The sequence below is a fragment of the Mastigoproctus giganteus genome, chromosome 11 (assembly GCF_048544385.1).
Source record: "Mastigoproctus giganteus isolate SK-2022 chromosome 11, ASM4854438v1, whole genome shotgun sequence".
Lineage (NCBI taxonomy): Eukaryota > Metazoa > Arthropoda > Arachnida > Uropygi > Thelyphonidae > Mastigoproctus > Mastigoproctus giganteus.
Genome location: NC_143585.1, coordinates 31,783,577 through 31,804,121, shown reverse-complemented (window position 1 = coordinate 31,804,121; position 20,545 = coordinate 31,783,577). Strand labels below are relative to the sequence as shown.

Sequence of the window (20,545 nt, the reverse complement as noted above, 5' to 3'; positions counted from 1 at the left end):
TACAGAACAATGCTGTGTCACAAAACTCTAGATCTGTCAATCAGATTGAAATCTGTTAGATGCAATGTGTGGTCCATACTGTTATACGGAGTTGAAACTTGGATGCTGAAAACATCAAGCATGAACAAAATAGAGGCCTTCAAAATGTGGATCTACAGACGCATGCTAAAAATATCTTGGTTAGACAGAATTACCAACATTGAAGTCTTGAAAAGAGCAGGAAGAAAACGTGAATTGTTGAGTTTAATGAAGAGAAGGAAAACTGCTTATCTGGAGCACATTCTTAGAAATGAGAAATATAAAATGCTTCAAATAATAATAGAGGGGAAAATAGAGGGAAAAGAGAGGAATGGGGAGGAGGAACTTTCATGGCTGAAAAACATCTGTAACTCGACTGGCAGATCAGCTGAGGTTCTTTTTCATCTTGCCCAAGGCAGAAAAAAGTACAGCGTGGTGATCGCCAACCTCCAAAAGAAGAAGATATTTCAAGCAGAATTATTGGAGAACAAATGCCTGCTTCATAGAGCACATTTGGAAGAGCTCCCATTTGCTTAATATTGAATAATAAATCTTGATATTTCTCAAATTATTGATTGTATTAAAAAAAGCAATTATTATGCTTATTTCAATTACTTATAGCTTTTATTTAAAACATTTTTCAATCCATCTAGAAATGTAGAAAATTTTCAGTACTAATTATATTGAAACAGATTTCACAAAACTTGGCAGCTTTATACAAAAAACTTAAAAAACTGAATTTCATTGAAATCGATCAGACTGTTTAGGTGCTAATATTGTGTCATGGAAAACAGACGTGACCTCTGTATAAGGCAATTTTTAAAAACAATAAAATTGAGTAAACAAGATAAGTGAAAGCATATGAATCAAGAATATTATCATTATTATGGATGCCAATTAAAATAATCACTGTCTCTTCTAGTCCAATTAAACATTCAGAGTCTACAATTTATATTGAATTAAGATCTCTCATTACAGACAGATCTTATTAAGTGTGCACGTGTGCGTGCACATGCATATATTGCTAGATAGCAAGATAGGCAATAATATAGACATTGGCCAATTTCTTGATCAAGCAAAAATTTTATTTATTAAATTTTCTTTATATCAGAGTTCAGTTGACAACAAATATAACTCTTCTGACAAATTTGAGTAATTGTTTTACAACTGCATATCCCTTGAAATCATTTTCCATACCACACTTTGGAAAACACTGCCCTGATGGCTTCCTCAAATCCTAATCAGTCTTTGGCTAGATTAGGATTTAGCACATGTTCTTGCTCAGATTACAGATAGGCTTCCCCCTTGTGTGTAGTCTGAGCAAGAGGAAGGATGCCAATGAATATGGAAATTTCATCAAAACTGATTTGTTTATATATTAGATTAGAAATTTATATTGTAAAACCAAACTATATCCTTGGCATTAAGCTTACTTAATCCATTCGTAGGCCACCATAGCTGAATGGTCAGGCCTGAGGGTGCATAAGTACACATGCTTTGAGTGACCAGAGTTCAAGCCATTGGCTGCTAAATACAGTGCTGTTCCCTGTATGTAGTAGTAGTAGTAGTGGTGGCATGTGATGCAAGAAAGCAAGTGTATGAGCTTATGCAGCATCAGCCAAAAAAAAGAAAAAAACACACCATTCCCTCCAAATGCCTGTCCAGTTCCTCCTTAAATTTATTCTACCTATCAACTTCCACAATGACAGATGGAAGTTTGTTCCAGCAATTAACCACCCGCTGGCTAAAGGCAAATTTCCGCACATCTATTCTACATCTGTCTTTTCTTAATTTGAATTTATGCCCCCTTAGGTTTGTAATCTGAACAAGTGGAAGGATCCCATCAGAATTCAGCGTGCTCAACCCATTCAAGGCCTTATACACCTCAATCAGATCACTGTGCAGGTGCCTAGTCTCCAGCCACTGCAATTTGCAGAACTCCAGCCTCTCTTGGTAAGAGGATCCCTTCATTCCTCTACCAATCTTGTTGCCCTTCTCTGTACACGCTCAAGAAAATCTACATCCTTCCTAAAATGAGGCCTCCAGACCTGTACGCAGTACTGAAGGTGTGGCCTGACCATTTCCTTATACAGAGGGACAATCACATTCTTTTCCCTGCTAGCAAAATTCCTATATATCATTGACAAAACCCATGACCTGCCCTGGCAGCCTGTCTGTATTGTTCAGAAAACTTCATATCTGACTGCACAATTACTCCCAGGTCTTTTTCATTTTCTACCACCTTAAGTGTAGTTCCACACAGTTGGTACGTTTCTCTGGGGTTATTTCTACCCATATGCAGTACTTTGCATTTGTCAAGGTTAAACTTCAGTTGCCACTTCTTAGCCCATCTGCCCAAATTATCTAGGTCCAATTGCAGTAGCACACTGCCAATACTGTCATTAACAACCCCACCAACCTTTGTATCATCTGCAAACTTCGACACTAAGCCTGATATACCTTCATCAATATCATTGATAAATATACAAAACAACAGAGGACCCAACACCAAACCCTGTGGGACTCCACTAATAACATTAGTCCACGAAGAGCAGCACCCATTAATTACCACCCTCTGTCTTCTCCCACTCAACCATCCTTTTATCCATTGTAGCAACTTACCCTTAATACCATTCTGCTCCAATTTGTACAATAGTTTTCTATGCGGAACAATGTCAAAAGCGTTCCTGAAATCCAAATATATGATATCAAAATTATTTTTTGCATCCAGTTCATTTGTAACCACATCATAATATCCTATCAAATTTGTCAGACAAGACTTTCCCTTAACAAACCCATGCTGTATCTGAATTATTGCTGCAGTCTTGTTTAGTTGATCCTGCAATGCATCTTTAACCAGTGACTCCATTATTTTACCCGGAACAGAAGTTAAACTAACTGGTCTGTAATTACTCGTGTCACCCTTCGATCCCCCTTTGTGAATTGGGGATACATTTTCACATCTCCAGTCCTTGGGGACCTCCCCTGAGTCCAAGGATGCTCTCATAATTATGGCTAATTATGGCTTATGTTTAACTTAGTTGCTTTGCTGCCTCCTTTAATATAACTGGATAGATCCCATCCACCCCAGTGCCTTATGTTTAACTTCAACGATTTCTCCTCCACTTTGCTCTCAGTTATTACAAAATCATTAATGCTCTTTCTCTCTCTCTCGTTGTGAATTCCTCCAACCGGGTGATCATCTCTGAATATAAATCGAAATTTATTATTATTATTCAAAGCTTTAAGCACCTTAATCATCAGATTTTGCAGATGTCTAGTCTCCAGACACAGTAATTTACAGAACTGATGCCCTTCTTGGTAAGATCACCCTTTTTCTCCCCCATTGCTCTTCTATGCATCTGTTACAACACATCCACATCCTTCCTAAAGTTAGACTTCCAGACCCATATGTGGTATCAAAGTTCAGCTTAACCATTTCCATGTAAAGTGGGATTTTTTTTTTTTTTTTTGGTAGTTGTTGGCGCATCGGCTTCCTGTGCCTGCCTAGCAACCTTTGGGTTGCTAGGCAGGCACTTTACCCACCCGGCTAGCCCGGTCGGCGTAAAGTGGGATAATCACCTCCTTATCCCTACTGGCAAAATTACTGTATATCATTGTCAAAACCCCCACTAGCTGTTCTGGCAGTCCATCTGCACTGCTCATAGTTATTTTCCTAGTTTAATTTAAGTGGAGTTAGTAAATTAGGTGAAGAGCTATTATTGTCCATTAACTATTCCTTCTGTTTATCCCATATGAGGTGTAGTAATAAAGTTCCCAGTCTAATGCAATAAAAAGAACACAGAGGAAGGAGCCCAAAAATGGTTTTATTTTTATTCAAAGTAATCACAGCCTGATTAAATTTGCTTTTCATGCTGTTCTAAAAGTTTCTGAAAAGAGTCAGCAAAGGTGTCCAAAGAAATAATGTTCAGTTTGCAGTTACATTTTTCTTTGTCCTCAACATCCCAAAATCTCTTTCCTTTGAGGGCAGTTTTAACCTTGGAAAAGAGGAAGAAGTTCATAGTGCTTTATCAGGAGACTTAGGTGGATGGTTGAACTGTACAATGCCGTGTTTCATCAGAAATGTCTTTAGTGTGGAATGGAGAGGCATTGTTATGCAACAAGAATCAGCTGACTTTCTCTCAAAATTCCAGCCTAACCTGGGAAATGTGCTTCATTATCTTTAAAGCACTATACTAGAATGCAGCATTGACTCTGTCCCTTTCATATACAGTTCCTTGTGAATCCCATCCTGTTGGTTGAAAAACACGATCAGCATTGTCTTGCTCCTGGGCTTCTGTAAGCAAAACTTTTTTGGGCTTTGATGATGATTTTGAAGTCCACTGCATGCTCTGACACTTTGTCTCTGGGTTGTACTGAAACACCATATACTCATCTTCAGTGACAATACAATTGAGGAAATTAGGACCCTTGACAAGTCTTGATGAAGTCATTGCATGATCACATTTAAGCTTTCGCTATTCGTTTCTAGTCTATTAACACGGTACTTGAAGATTTCTAAAAATTTCGTATGATCACATTCTTCACTGCCTCTGCTCATCCAGTGAGGCTGTGTGGCAAAAATTTTGCACAAACTTTCTTTTTCCTAAATCTTCATGCAAAATTTGACAAATTGTCTCCTTATTCATGTCCATTTCATCAGCTATCATTCTTGAGAGTCAAACGACAATCTGTAGCCACAATTTCCCAAACTTTTGCAACTCTATCCTCGTTTTGAGAGGTTGACAGATGCCCACTTCTTGGTTCATTGCGAACGTCCTCTCACCTGTCTTAGAACCACTTATACCTTTCAAATACATTGATAAAATTTAATGTTTCATCACCATAAATGGTTTTTTAACATTTCATACATTTTTGTTGCAGATTTTTCCAGTTTAAAGCAAAATTTGATATTCATTTGTTGCTCCATTTCAAAATTGTGACAGAGTGTAAATGCTACTAACGAAACTGGTTGTTACTTGCAACTGTCAGTCTAAGTCTCTGTAACACCATCTGTCGGAGGAAGTATGAAGTACAACATATCACTTCTATTTATTTTCAAACTCACTGATACGACTGCAACAGCACCAGTTCAGGACCTTTATTGCCACACCTCATACTGTTATGTAGAATGCTGATAATTCTTAATATCTTACATTCCTAATCACCTAGCAATAAAATAACATTACAGTACATTTTCTACTTGTGGGTTTTACAAATGAAACTTAGCTCTGACACTAAACATTGAAATAATTACGTAAGAAAAATATTCTTAAACATTTTATTTATAAGTGATTTAAAGGAAAATAAAAACACTGTTACACCACATGATGGAGTTTTAAATGTTTATTGGAGTGAATCACATCAATTTACATTTAATACTTTGGCAATGTTTCAAGGTGCAGTTTAACTCTGTTATCAGGCCTATAGGAGAAGTTAATGGTTAATAGCTAACCATTTATTATTCCTCATTACTACATTATATTTATTATTTTTTATTCCAAAATGGAGAATTTTTTAAAACATATAATAAATTGCATTTATCCTTTACAGTTTTGGCTTCTTACCATCTGCATAACATGTTAGTGGCTTTTTTTTTTTTTTTTTAGTTGTGAATTACTGTGCCATTTTACTGTGATAGGCATTTTCACAGTAAAATGGCAGCGTTTTATATCTCCTAGCTCTGTATAAAATAAGTTATTTCATTGTAAATAACTTCTGTAAAATTTCAGGATATGGTTTTTCATATAGGAAACTTGCTAATTTTAGACAATCCAGATGTGAAAACAGGGATGTCGCTAGGTTTCACACTAAATCTGCTAATTGGCTTCTTTTTGAATCACTGCTAAAGAATTCCTTCTCTGAAATTTCCTTCACGGACATTGAAACTCTGGATGCTAATGCCTTAACTAACTTAGTGCAAGGTCTCATCTTACAGGCCTGTGATGAAGGTATCCCGCTGTGGAAGAAGAAAACCTATCATGTGCCATGGTGGTCTTCTGCTCTCACGGATCTTAAGAAGAACACTCAGTCTTGCAGAAGAGATTATCAGAGGGTTAGACAGTCCTCTTCTCGTTCAAATTTAGAGATTGCTGTTTTGTTATCCTGATATAAGAATGCCAGACGATGCTATCACCAAGAGATTTATAAATCCAAAAGAGCATCTTGGGAGGCCCTTGTTACCTCTCAGGGAAATAATGATCCCTGGGGGCTAGTTTATAAATTAATCAATTGCAAACTTTCCCTTAATGAAGTTTTCACCTCTATCAAACTTGACGATGGTACTGATACCTTATCTTGGGCTGACTCAGTCAATAAGATTCTCGATGTCATCATTCATCAAGATGCTGATGCTGAATTATCCTCTGATCAATCCAGTATTATAGAAGAAAATCTTAGTTATTCTGGTTCTCCTGTTGAACCAGGTTTTACCAAAGATGAAGTTACATTTACATTTAAGGAACATTAGCAACAAACTGGTATCATGTCTTTGAAATCGGGTGAGTGTCCTGGTTTTGATGGTTTACTCTTACTACTTTGAGAACTGAGAACTTTCACCTCTTGAAAGCCTTTGTTTTCATATACTGTTTTTGTATGCTAACAGTATTTCTTGTTAATATGTTAATAGTTTTTATGTGAACTGAGAACTTTCATCTTTTGGAAGCCTCAGTTTCATTTTCTGTCTTTGTATGCCGACAGATCACATGTTGATATGTTTATAGTTTATATGTTCATATGTTAGTTGCACAGATATTTAAATGAGTGATACTTCTTGTCTTGATGTTGAATCTGAGAAATGTAATATATAAATTGTAAAAATGTAAAATATGCATCATTCTGAATGGCAATGGTTCCAGTATGATAGCATTGATTGTTGTTGTTTTTTTATTGTTGTGTATATTAGCATTGATTGTTTTGTTTTGCTTTGCTTTGCTTTATTTCCACTTGTTGCTCCTGCCTCACCCTTTTTAAATCTTCTTTTTAACCCCCTTGTATAATCAGTTGCTACTTTGAGCTGTTTCACAATTTAAATTTCCCAGCTGTTCTGAGCTGTTGTGTATGTTCTTGTATTATATCTCTGTATATACTTATTAATTTGAATTTTTATTATGTGTGTGTATTAATACTATTACCCATATAATTTGTACTTTTCTTCATGTCATGACTGCATTTTTACGTATTCTGTATATATAACTGATTTATTTTGTATTGCTGTTTGAATCTTGTGGTTTTATATTAAGAGTTTTATTAGATTTCCCCTTGTAATTTAGATGCATAATGGTAACCTCTTGTTGGGTGTATATATTGCTGTTAAAACCTCGTGGTGTATAATTAAGAGTTATTATTAGTTAAAACTTCCCCTTGTAATTTAGATGCGTAATGATAACCTTGTTGGGTGTGGCAGGCAACACCATTTTCCACTATCCATTACCTTTTATCTTTTTTCTTGCTTAATTTCTACTGTCTTCTCCTGAAAAATCCATCTGTGATTTTTCACTGCTTTCATCTTTTCCCTACCTTTCCCTTATCCCATACTTATCCTCACTGATCCCATTTCCTTTCCACATGGCTTGTTCAGGTGGAAGGTGGGATGTGTGCTTCCCATTTACTAAGAACCAGGTGCTGGTCGCCTCATTACAACACCTGGTCGCCGTACAAATGAAAATAAGACCCAAGATGATAGACAGCGGTCAGTGGGGTAACCCTGGGAACCACCCCTCTTCACATGAATACATACAATAGGAAACTTTCATGGTGGGTCTTATTTTTGTTTGTTATCCTTTACATAAAATTTGTTTTATAACTAATAACTGTGTACATAATTACTGTTTATTCTGTACTAAACAGAATAAAAATTAACCAGTTCTTTATTGTTTTTCATAATATAGACAATGTAAACGAGTACTTGAAACTAGCATCAAATGCAGATAAACAGCAATTACAGCGTATTAAAAGTGTGTTTGAAAAGAAAAACCAAAAGTCAGCGCAAACTATATCACAGCTCCAAAAGAAAATTGAAAATTATGGTAAAAGAATTAGAGATTTGGAAGTTCATGGTTTAAGTAGTAGTCACTGGCAACCAAGAGAAGTATTAAGAGATGTAGGTCAAGGCTTAAAGTAAGTATTTACATATTAAAGTGTTATTAAACAATACATATTATTTATAATTTTTGTTTTGTCATTTAGCATCATATCTGAAAATAGTGATAAAATTTGGATTAAAAGGAATTATTTTTTATAAAACTTCAGTGAATATTAAGTACTGACAACAGCTTATTTATGTCTGTAAACATATATTAAGACTAAAAGATAGTTCTAGTGAGAAAATCAGTTGTTTGTTAAAGTAAACAAATGGCAATTAAAAAAAGTCATAGCAAATGTCATGTACTGTAAATGTCAATTTTAAATGCATGTCTAGCTCAATATTAGAGAGAATATCAGTGATTGTGCTTGAGGAAAAATGCTTTTGTATTGGAGGATAAAAAAATTAACTATTCTTAAAAATACTTATAAAATAGAAGCTGTGTACAGTCATTAATTTCCATGACATTTTGATTTTATTAACATCATGTGGAGCAATTCAGTCAAACTCTTTCACATAATAACAGAGATCACTTAAGTTTTGTTTTTGTTGCCATTATAATAGCAGAATAAAAACAGCAGGTGCTCAGGGAACTATAATATAGATTCACCTATAATATAAGTGAATCTCTGACCTCAGGGATTTTATAAAGGTTTGCTGGACTGTCTTGTCCTTTACCTGTTTTTGTACTCAGCAGGATTTAAACTATGTAGATAATGCAATGGTCTTAATTCTCACAGCAGAACAAACTTGGTGCCTCCATAGCTAGGTGGGAAGGAGCAGCAGTGCGTAGCACATGCTTCTTGATTAGACTGGGGTTCGAGCCCGTCACCACCAAATACGGAGGACGTGGAAAGGTCAGGGAATGACCACCGCATATTCCCGGAGCAATATGGCCTTAGTTGCTAATGTTCCTAAAAACCAAATAACAAAAAAACAAAACAAACAGAACAAACTTTCCTTTGCAGTGAATTACCCTCGTATTGCACTACTTTCAAACAAATGGTCTTGCCAAAAGATACATTGCTGTATCCTGTTTCTGGACACTGATCTGTCATCAAACAGCAAATAGTGACAGCACTCATGCAAAACAGATAGCTTTAGCTGTATTACAACTTGGAAGATATGATTTTGTATACTGTACACAGCAGCTCACATTGGACAACTTATTTATAACTGTTTTGCCTGACTGTTGTCATTGGAGACCAACTGCTATATGATGAGTGACCATTTAGTCCCAAAACAATGTCATAGCAGTCTCATCTTTTACACAGTTGTCCAATTAACTTTTGTTACTTGGTTGATTGGCATCTGTGTCAAAGTAGTGTAATATCAGAGCAACATATGCAAAGGCAATTTATTATCTATGCATCATTGCATTATGGTGCTTTACTCAGAGGGCACTAGTTTGTTATGGCTGCCTTATTTTTATGTGTATATCTCATCACGCTAATTTTTTTAATTTTCACATAGCTATGGAATTGATGTAAAAATTTAAATATATCGAAGGGCTCAGCCCTGATGGCTCTTATATTCCTGTAAGTTGATGGCAAAATAATGTAAGTACTGTTTTGAAATATAAAGGAATGCTCATCCTCAAACCTCTAAGCCTAATCGCTTCGTCTCATGTGGTAGCACTAAGCCTAGCATTCTGCTGACAAACCTTGTCGAGCCAGACTCTGCTGACTTGCAAACTGTCGACCACTCTGCGAAAGCAGAGTGGTCGACAGTTGAGTCAGCAGAGTCCTTTTCTGATTAAACTGTTTAGGATGCTATTTTGTCTCTTTTTTTCCATATTTCTTAATTCATTTTCCATCCTTTGATTTTGACCGCTTCTCTCAATCAGTGAATTTTTTTAGCTTCCTTCAAATATGTTTCCATGGTGTGAAATTAATCATTTCTTGAATTACTGATGCCATCATTATTACTTATATCTGTTCACCTAATGTTTTTATATTGTACATATATTTAATAATAAAGGTATTTCATTTTTGCAACTTTTTGTTTCAGTTACATAGTTTAAGCATATATGTTGAAAACAACTTTTCATTTTAATTCTTAGAGATGTGGGAACCAATATTAAAGAAGGAATTACAGGTTTTTCAGGGTAAATATGATTTATTTATTTATTTTACATATTTATTTTATTTTACTCTCTGAATATCTAATCTTCAAAAAAAAAAGTTAGTTTTTCTTCAATAGTTTCTTTTAGCAGTCATTAATATCCTTAATTAATAATATTTACTAGCTTTATCATTTTTAAAATATTAATAACAACAAATGCTGTGCTCCAGTATGTTTTGATAATATGAAAAAAATTTATAATTTTTTTGTCCCTTAAGAACAGCAGAATTCAGTTAAGTTGAATTAGTAAAATTTATGGATGAACCACATTTATTTGTGTACTGAAATTTATACTGCCATCTCCAAGTGATTAATTATAATCAGCATAAGGTGCAAATGGAGGTTGTAGCTTGTGTGTTGTTGACAACATGGATAGTCCAGTTTCAGACATCATGTAGATCTGTGATCAGTATAGGCCACTTCTGATAGCCTAGTTACTCCATGGTACCACAATCAGTACCCATCATTGTAGGGCAAAAACAGAATAGTTATATTGGGCCATAATGGCAAAGTGACGAGAAAACTTAATGCTTATAGTATTTCTCCATATCAGTGCAAAGCCTCGCAAAGCCCTAATTACTGATACAATATCCAGCCTGCAGCTTTGTCCTATTATCCTCTGATTATATCTTCAACTGCTCCTAAAGAAGTTATTCTGAAGTCATTGCTTTCACTTGGATGATAAAGTGAAAGAAACTGTCACCCTTCGGTTTTACCAGCAGCCAACAGTATTCTGCATTGAATCTTGTCTCATGAAACAATAGGACTGATGTTACAATGCTGTGCGAGCTTACTTGTAATAACATGTATCTGTAGACACAATTATTCATTTCATTTGAAGGATCATTTTGTGTGATATGATTTGGCAAAATTCAGGGGATATTTGTATTATATAATGTTCACTGCAAAAGAAATAGCATCGATGTTTTCCTGGCTTTCTCTGGAGGAATATCTGTGAGTTCTTGTAAACTCCAAATAGCTAATATATTATGGTATATTCTTATCTAACACTTAATCATCCATAGAAAAGGTAATTGTTTTGAAGTGTTAACTATATATGTTTGGAACAAAACTAAAAGTAGTTAAATTACACTACTCTGCATTTTGAAAAAAGTTCACTGATATTTTCTCAGAAAAGGGTATTTCTTCAATCATTTTCTAATTCTGATTTCAAAAATGTCTTCCATTTGTTTCCATCACATTGAGTTTCTTCAAAAATCACAAAAGAAAATTTTACTTTTCACAAATTTTTATTAATTTTGGCAGAATTTGTGTACTGAAATTAGCATTAGCAGTGTAAAATGATACAACAAAGCAAGCTTATACAACATCAGCCAAAAAAAAAGAAAAAAAGAAAAAAAAAAAACACCTCCTATTTCACCTATTAATTCCTTCCAATAGGTTTGGCGCATTATAGCCTTAGTTGCTAATGTGCCAATAAACCCAAACAACCAACCAACCAACCCTCCAATAGTTTGTCTAGTTCTTCCATGAATTTATTTAAACTATCAACCTATTAACGTCCACAACAACAGAAGATGGAAGTTTCTTCCAACAATCAACCACCCATCGGCTAAAGGCAAACTTCTGCACATCTATTCTGCAACTGTTCTTCCTTAATTTGAATTTGTGCCTCTTGTGTGTGTGTGTGTGTGTGTGTGTGTGTGTGTGTGTGTGTGTGTGTGTGTGTGTGTGTGTGTGTGTGTGTGTGTGTGTGTGTGTGTGTGTGTGTGTGTGTGAGCAAGAGGAAGAATCCCATCTGCATTGAGCTTGCTCAATCCATTCAAAGCCTTAAACACTACAATCAGATCACCTTTCAGGTGCCTAGTGTCCAGACACTGCAATTTGCAGAACTGATGCCTTTCTTGGTAAGAGCACCCCCTTTGTTCCACTCACCAATCTCATTGTCCTTCTCTGTACTCATTCCAGCAGCTCCAGCATAAAATGAGGCCTCCAGACCTGTGTGTACTCTAGATGTGGCCAGACCATTGCTTTATACATTGGGATCACCTCCTTATCCCTGCTAGCAAAATTCCTCATCCTCAAGTACTTGAGTTTCACCAAACTTTTCCATTGAATTTGTCCATATATGGGTAACATAAGCCAGAATCAGTGGATCAACACTGAGGGAATCCATACTGGTGATCATTGATCAGATGGAAGGTTTCTAGATAGTTGAAGAGTTGGCAGTTAATTGATTTCTCCATTACTTTAGAAAGAGTAGAAGTATAAGTGCAGTGGACAATAATTGGATGGCTAGATTTGTCACCCTTTTTAGGAACTGGCTGGATATGAGCAAATTTCCAAACAGAAAGGAAAACACCTTTGGAATAAACTTAAAAAGGATCTGCAGCTTTCTTAGCATCAAAATTGTTCAAATCCCTTCTGACATCCTTTTGAAGGATGACCACAGGATACATTGAATGAAGTGTACTGGGAATGGTAGGAGGTGGTTAACCAAGATCATCAATACACGAGTTAAAAGAAAAGTAGGACGTTAGCAGGTCAGCTTTATCTTTGGCTGAAGTGGCAATAGGACCATCTGGTTTTGACAGAGGCGGGAAAAAGTTGCAGCCAATAGCTTTTGGCAAGAGACCAGAATGCTCGACTACTATTTGAACAAGAAGCAAGTTTTCTATTTTTAGTCTGTTTGAAATCTAGTTTGGACTGATTAATAACTGCTTTACTTTAATTGTTGCAAAGCTTTGGTGTAATCAGAAAATAAACCTGGAGATTTGGATACAAGCCAATCAAGATATGCAACATTCTTATCTTGAACAGCTTTAAAACATTTATTGGAAAACCAAGGTTTAGATAAAGGACGAGATTTTAAGGTGGAGTGTGGAATAATGGATTTAATCCTTACAAGAATAATTTCACTGACACAATCTGAGCAAATGTTGACATCAGAAGATTTGAAATAGTAATCTGTCCAAGGAAAATAAATCTTGCGGATCAACGCATTTTGCATTTGTGTAATGCCAAACAACATGAGGTTGAGAGTGGCCACAAGAGAAAGGTTTCATTGGAGGAGATCATCACCAAGTTGTGATCTGAGGTGCCTAGAGGACTACTCACCTTGACCGTTTGCTTAGAAGGGCTTTGTGAGAAAAAGATCAAGTGTGTTGACTGTGTGGCTGGGATTTTCTGCTATTCTGGTAGGTAAATGATCATTCGTTATTGAACAGCCCTTGTAAAAGCAATGCATATGCATTACTGAAGAAGAATGGGCACCTTCATTCATATACAATAGAATTTATAGAGTAAGTGTAGTTTGTATAAAAATTAAAATTTTATTTTGTCCTTTTTTTTATATCAGAACTGTAATGTCAAAGCCAAGGGAGTTTGCACATCTTTTCAAGAATCGTTTTGGAAGTAATGAAATTATCAGTTCATCAGATAGTAAGTATTTAATAACATCTGTGTAACTTTCTTTCTATCATTTGTAGAGAAGTTATAAATAAGTTGAATGGTGATAAAGCTGTTTATTTGTAAAAGAAGTTTTCTCATTTGCGAGACCTGCATATTGTCAGTATTTTGTGCAAATAATTGTGTAAACTGGCAATACAAAAATTGTTACTTTAAAAATTGTTTTAAAAATTATAATTTTTAAAAATAGTTATAATCCTCAGTAAAACTAAGTGATTTTTCTATGGTGAACATCTCTTCCCTTTCTCTCATGGTCATTCTTAGCCACAGATCATTTGCCTTAGAATAGCACACAAAGAGTATCATGATTTGCATGATTTTGTTCCATTTTTCATGATTTTAAATCTTCTGTTCTTAATATATGTTCTGATTGCATTATAAAAATTATTCCTATAGGAATGTAATGTAATCATTTTTTTTTTCTCACTCACTCCACCTCTCCATTATCTAAACCTTGGTTTTCCAGCAAAAATCTTGTTTTGGAAAAAAAATTGTATATGAGGAAAGTAACAAAAAAAAAAAAAAAAAGTTTGGTGTAAAAATAATAAATTACTCAACTAAGCTTACAATAACTTGGATAAAGATTTAAATTTACAGTAACTGTAGGTTACAATTAAAAAAGACTGTCTTTCAGTTTGACACTTTCAGGCCTTCCTTAAGAAAGCAAAGAGTCTGGATGCCCATAGTCAAGAAGATTTTTGGGCTTATGATTGATTAGGGTAGAAACTCTGTTGTGCTGGAGTTTTGGGGTGCCTAATGTGGGGAGTTACATTGACTTGGCTGTGAACCTTTGAAAGTGAGAGATCCCTGGGTACTAGGGTTAGCTGATGTCATTACAGAAGAGTGGCTATTTGTGATGTGAATTGCTGTTTACATTCTGTTATTGCTGGAACCAGTGAAATACTGGGCCATTGTGGGGCCAAGGAATCTGTTAGATTTGCTGTGTTAGCATACTAATGCTAATAATAATTTAAATATCGAAGTCAGTTTCACCATGTTACATAATTAATATTATATTTATAATGTTATTTATGGCATTTAAATTAATTGTGAAAACTGTTAATATATTACCTTTTCTTAAACATTGCATGTGTTCTGAAATTTTTTTATAAAAGATAGTTTTCAATCTAGAAAAATCTTGTTAGCGCTATAATATTTTTTGTTAAAATCCTAGAACAAGTGGTGTTTTTTTTTTACAAAAAATAACTTTCTTGGGAATGCACTGAGCCGGTAGCAAAATCTCTTGAGATGCTCAGTACTGACACTCAAGAGTTAAGGTTATATGTGTATGCATGTATACCAGCATGTTGCCTGTAATCTTTTTCATTGATTTTACATTACTCTGATGACACAGTATTATTTATATCAAGGGTTATTACTACATCATATTAGTAAATGTGTGCTGCAATTATTATAGTATTATAATTATTGAAATCATTGATTTCATCTGTTTTCTAAATAGTGCATTTCATTTATTAGTGCAATCTGTGCTCACTAATGGGGTGACCACTGTCTGCACAGGCAAAGACCAGACTATAGATAAAACAAAGAGGGCTGATGGAGGTAAGGAGTGAGTTACTAACATACTTAATAAGGTGTATTACTTTACTGAGAAGCATTTATGAATATAAACTTTGAGCCAAGCAAAGTCTTCATTGGCCCTACACACTATATTATCAAACGTATTGAGAGACACCAAGAGATATTCTTATAAGGTACTATAAAACACTATTTTAATAATAATGTAAAGCCCATCTTAGGACTTCAATACAGCAGATAGGCTATATGGCACACTTCACCAATTTTTGGCAAGTTTAAATAGAAATATTTTGCCATTCCTCACTCAGGAAATCATTTTATGTAGTTTGTGAAGTCAAACAGTAAAGCAGAGAGCCATTGTCAGTTTTGCACACATCTATTCAGTTCATCTCATAAATGTTTGATGAGGTTACGGTCAGAGTTTTGAGTTTGCCACTCCAGTTATAGTATATTGATCTCTTCAAAGCAGGCCATCATGTGTTGCTTATTGTGGCATGGAATATTGTCCTGCTGAAATGTGTATGGCCATTCATCATAAAATTCTGTTTACGCAGGAATTGCAGCATTATGTAGTATATCACAGAGGACAATCCATTTATTGTACTATCTACAAAAATCATTGCTCCAACACCATAACATGAGCACCATCCCCGTACCATCATTACTTTCATTGCTCTTTATGGATTAATGCAGTCATGGAATATTGTCCTGCTGAAATGTGTATGGCCATTCATCATAAAATTCTGTTTACGCAGGAATTGCAGCATTATGTAGTATATCACAGAGGACAATCCATTTATTGTACTATCTACAAAAATCATTGCTCCAACACCATAACATGAGCACCATCCCCGTACCATCATTACTTTCATTGCTCTTTATGGATTAATGCAGTCATGGAATATTGTCCTGCTGAAATGTGTATGGCCATTCATCATAAAATTCTGTTTACGCAGGAATTGCAGCATTATGTAGTATATCACAGAGGACAATCCATTTATTGTACTACTACAAAAATCATTGCTCCAACACCATAACATGAGCACCATCCCCGTACCATCATTACTTTCATTGCTCTTTATGGATTAATGCAGTCCATAAAGATGTAGTCTCTTGGCTGTTATCATATACAGATTATTCCAGCAGATTGAAACAGCTTATACTTTGATTCACCATTCCCGAGAATGCATTTTCGCTCCTCTACATGTCACAATTGTAACTGTTGCTGAGCATTGACTTTTGTGATCATGAGTTTGAGCACTAACTCATTCATGAATAATGTTCCAGTGCAGTACCTTGAAAATGATAATCATACTTATAAAACCTCTCCTGCATGCTCCTGGGACTCCTGAATGATTTTTTTGCAGCTGTAGTGGCAATTTTGTTTGGTAATTCATTTGACTATTTTGAAACCTCTTTTTTTGTCAAAATATGTGGTTGGCTGCTGTTCACCTTTTGTCTCTCCTTTTGCCTTCATTCTCATAAATGGCTCATGATTGATTGTACAGTAGTCTGTGGGGGCCTCTGAAATCCATCTGACATTGTCTTGTATTGTTTTTCCTGTTTTTCTTCATTTGAACCTACCGAACTCAAACAGCCGATTAGTTGAGTGCAACCATGTGGAGCAGAGGCGCTTTGTTTGAGTTGCCTCTGCTCCACATGACATTTCACTTGAAACTGAGTGAGATGCACTCTGCAGCTCAGTTTATACCCATGTGCTACTAACACCCTCTACATCATTAGCATAATTGATATTTTGCATTATCCTTCATGACAGCATAGGAATTTTTTCACTTACTCATTTAGAGAAGGTGTGGATTTGAATCCAATCAAAGACTGGAGGAATTTTTTAAAGACCTCTTCACTTGGGCTGTAGTAATCCTGTCTCGGGCAGTGGGACTAGGATTTTTGCTGTAAGTTATTTGGGTTTTCAGCCTGCACAACATGTAAATTAGTCTATGCCCACACTTGTAAAGACAATACACATGGTAGAATATGGTCTTATGTGCTAATATGCTGTATTAATAAATAACAACAATGATATTTTAATCATATATATCTCCATTGGAGTCCCAGTACTTTTGATAATGTAGAGACGTTTAAGTAATATTATGAATGTGGTTATTGGATGTTCAGTATTTTGAATATTTCCATTTGTGATGAAATTTTTAGTTGAAAATAAAATATGTAGAGTTCCAAAATAATCACATATTCTGGATTGATCAGAGTTGATCATACACATCACTTACAATTCACTTAAAATAGAATTTAAAAAAAAAATCCAATGCAACAAGATTAAATGCTATATTCAGTATTTCAAGTGTGAAGATTTTTTTTTTTTTTATTGTTTTGATTTTTGACTTATTTTTGCAAAAAATGTTTTATTAAAGTATAAGTATTTTAATCATATATATCTCCATTGGAGTATTACAGCTCTGATTCATACTATCTAAAGTATAAGTATACAAACCAGGAACATCAGAATTCAAAAATAGTATGAAGCAACTATTTCATGACATTCATTTAATATAAACTTTGAAAAGCAGTTTTTCTTAATTCAAAGAAAGGATGAAGTACCTAAATCCTTTTATCTCTAATGTAAAACTACAATTTCATTGTCACAGTTTCTTGAAAAGACTTTTGAAGCAAAATCATAAATTAATTTTTGAGAAGTACCTGTTGCATTGAAAGTGTGAATTTTCTGGTAAGAAGAAAAATATCCCTACAGTTTAAGTAAATATTACTTATCAAGAAGACAGAATTTGATAGTTATAATGACCTTATTCTTGAAAGAACTCATATGTTTTTCCTGCATCAGTTTTGAAATTATATTTTGAAAGACACTAACAAAGGGGAACATGGGCTTGTTGAGGCCATCATATCTGATTTTCTGGCTTTCAGTGAGTGTAAAATTTTTTAAAATAAAGTAAAAATATAATAATAATAAAATTAAAAAAAAATATTAATAATAATAAAATTTAAAAATATATAAATAATAAAATTTAAAAATATATAAATAATAAAATTAAAAATAAAGTTTTTGAATAAGTGATTTTATATAATCATTCTTATATGATGTGTAAAAAATATGCATGAGATGTACTAGTCGTACTGAAACTGAACAACAAGCTAGTGTAAATTATGCTTAGCTAATGATATTTAAAGATTACAAGAGAAATTGCTCAAACTAAATTAATTCAAGCACAGATTAATCAACATTTCAAGATATTTATGAGGGGTTTCCGTAAAGTAAGGTAACACATTTTTTTCCCTTAATAATAATGAAATGGAATGAGGTGAAATGCGGTGAACAGATAGATAACATTGAAAAAGACCGCCAGTGCAGTGTTGCGGTAGTGTCACCTCACAGCAGATTTCAGTTGCAAAATGGCAGCTACCATGCGAGTGTGGTCCAAAACAGGTGTTCATGAGTTATTTGCTTTTTGAAATCAAAAGGGTCTTCACCAAGTGACATTCACTGTGAACTGGTTGTTGTGTATGGTGAAAAGGTGATGACAAAGAAGCAGGTGTATTTTTGGTGCAATAAATTTAAAGTGGGCCGTGTTGACATTGAAGATCGATGGCATTCTGTTGGTGGATTTCTTTCCAAAGGGAGGAACAATCAATGCACAGCTTTATTGTGCAATGTCAGAAAAACTGAAAGCCAACATTCGACGCAGATGACCAGGATTCCTGACAAGCGGCGTGATTTTGTTACATGACAAAACAACTATACACTGCCCACACCACTCGTGAGTAGTTGCGCCGTAATTGTTGGGAAACTCTGTCATATCCCCCCCCCCCTACAGCCCAGACTTAGCGCTTTCAGACTTCCATTTGTTCAGCCCTCTGAAAAAAACACCTTTCAGGAAAGCATTTCGCCCCGGATGAGGAGGTTCATCAGGCGGTGCGATGTTGGTTATTGCGTGTGGGCATGGACTTCTTCAGTACTGGTATTGATAAACTGCTCTATCATTGGGACAAGTGCATCAATAAAACTGGAGACTTTGTGGAGAAATAGTGCACATTCACTTATTTCTTGGTGTGCAATTTCAAATTTGTATTATCAAACATCATTGAGAGAAAAAATGTGTTTCCTTACTTTTCAGAAACCCCTCTTAACAACATCAAGGAATGGGAATATTTCAGATGCATCTAGCCTACATCTCACCCTGCCCATTTCTGGGGAAAGGGTATCTACAGCTTATCAAGGGACCCTGTTCAATATAGAATGTACAATATACTTTTGTAATTGGATGATAATAATTAATGTAAAATAAACTCATCTTGCCAGTGAGTTTATTTTTTATTAGTAAAACTAACTCATCTAAATATGCAAAATTCTTGAGTGCTGTAACTTATGGTTTGTATTAAATTGTAATTTTATAATTTTTCAATGAAAAATAGATATTTCTTATCTCTTATCTCAGAATAGCATTTGTATTTTTCAGTCTACTCCTTTGTTTCTTCAGCTGACCATGACTGTTTCACCTTTATAGTTGTCTAACACTTATGAGAGAATGAAATTATTCAGAATTTGATAAAGAGGTTCAAGAAAGGTAGTAAAGACTTCTTTATGTATATAAACACAGCAAGGAAAGGAATGAACTGTATTGGCCCAAAGCAGGGGAGGAATAGGAGCAGTTTAGACAATTTCATGCAGATAGCTGAATAAGTTCTTTTTATCTGTATTCATATAAAAATGTAGTTTTCAATGGGAGAAGACTTAATTTCATTGTTAAAGAAGTTTATAATAAGTAAAAGAAAAGTGTGGAGGAGAAATTGTCAAGTTTAAAAGTGAAAAAAGCACAATGCGCTGATGGTATTTATCTGATTGTACTGTGTTTATTGACTGCACAATAAGTTGATGGTATTTATTTGATTATTATAAGCTGGGTTTATTAAACTTCAGATGATACAGAGGTTGATAGGGTGTTAAAGATAATGATCAAGGTAAGCTACTGCAAACAAGATCTAAAAATATTAGCCAGATGGGCTGAGAAATGGCATTTGAAGTTTAACATTCAAATGCAAGGTACTGCATGTGGGTAGCAGTAATCCCAGATTAATTTACCAACTGTGTGGTACTACATTCAGGGTAACAGAAAATGAAAAAGACCTTGCGATAATTGTGCAGTTAGATATGAAATTCTGAGCAGTGCAGATAGGCTGGGACAGTTCATGGGGTTTTGTCAATAATTATACACAAATTTTGCTAGCAGAGATAAGGAAGTGATTGTCCTGTTGTATAACTAAGTATTGTTCCAATGGTTAGGCTTCATCTTGAGTACTGCATATGGGTGTGGAGACCTCACTTTTTATCAAGTATGTAGACCTGCTGGAATGAGTGTA

General features: G+C 34.8%; 1 protein-coding gene across 4 annotated transcripts in view; it reads left to right on the top strand.

The window, feature by feature from the left end:
• LOC150077869 (transmembrane and coiled-coil domains protein 2-like) overlaps positions 1–20,545 on the top strand; it is a 127,490-nt gene that overhangs the window by 20,531 nt on the left and 86,414 nt on the right. For all 4 annotated transcript variants that reach the window (XR_016547650.1, XM_090385418.1, XM_090385420.1 and 1 more), the window contains exons 4-7: positions 7,908–8,136; positions 10,164–10,208; positions 13,545–13,627; positions 15,134–15,217. Coding sequence is in view for 3 of the 4 variants with exons in the window: in XM_090385418.1 (XP_090241544.1) it covers positions 7,908–8,136; positions 10,164–10,208; positions 13,545–13,627; positions 15,134–15,217 (441 nt within the window). In the remaining variant the exon portion in view is untranslated. The remainder of the gene's footprint in view (positions 1–7,907; positions 8,137–10,163; positions 10,209–13,544; positions 13,628–15,133; positions 15,218–20,545) is intronic.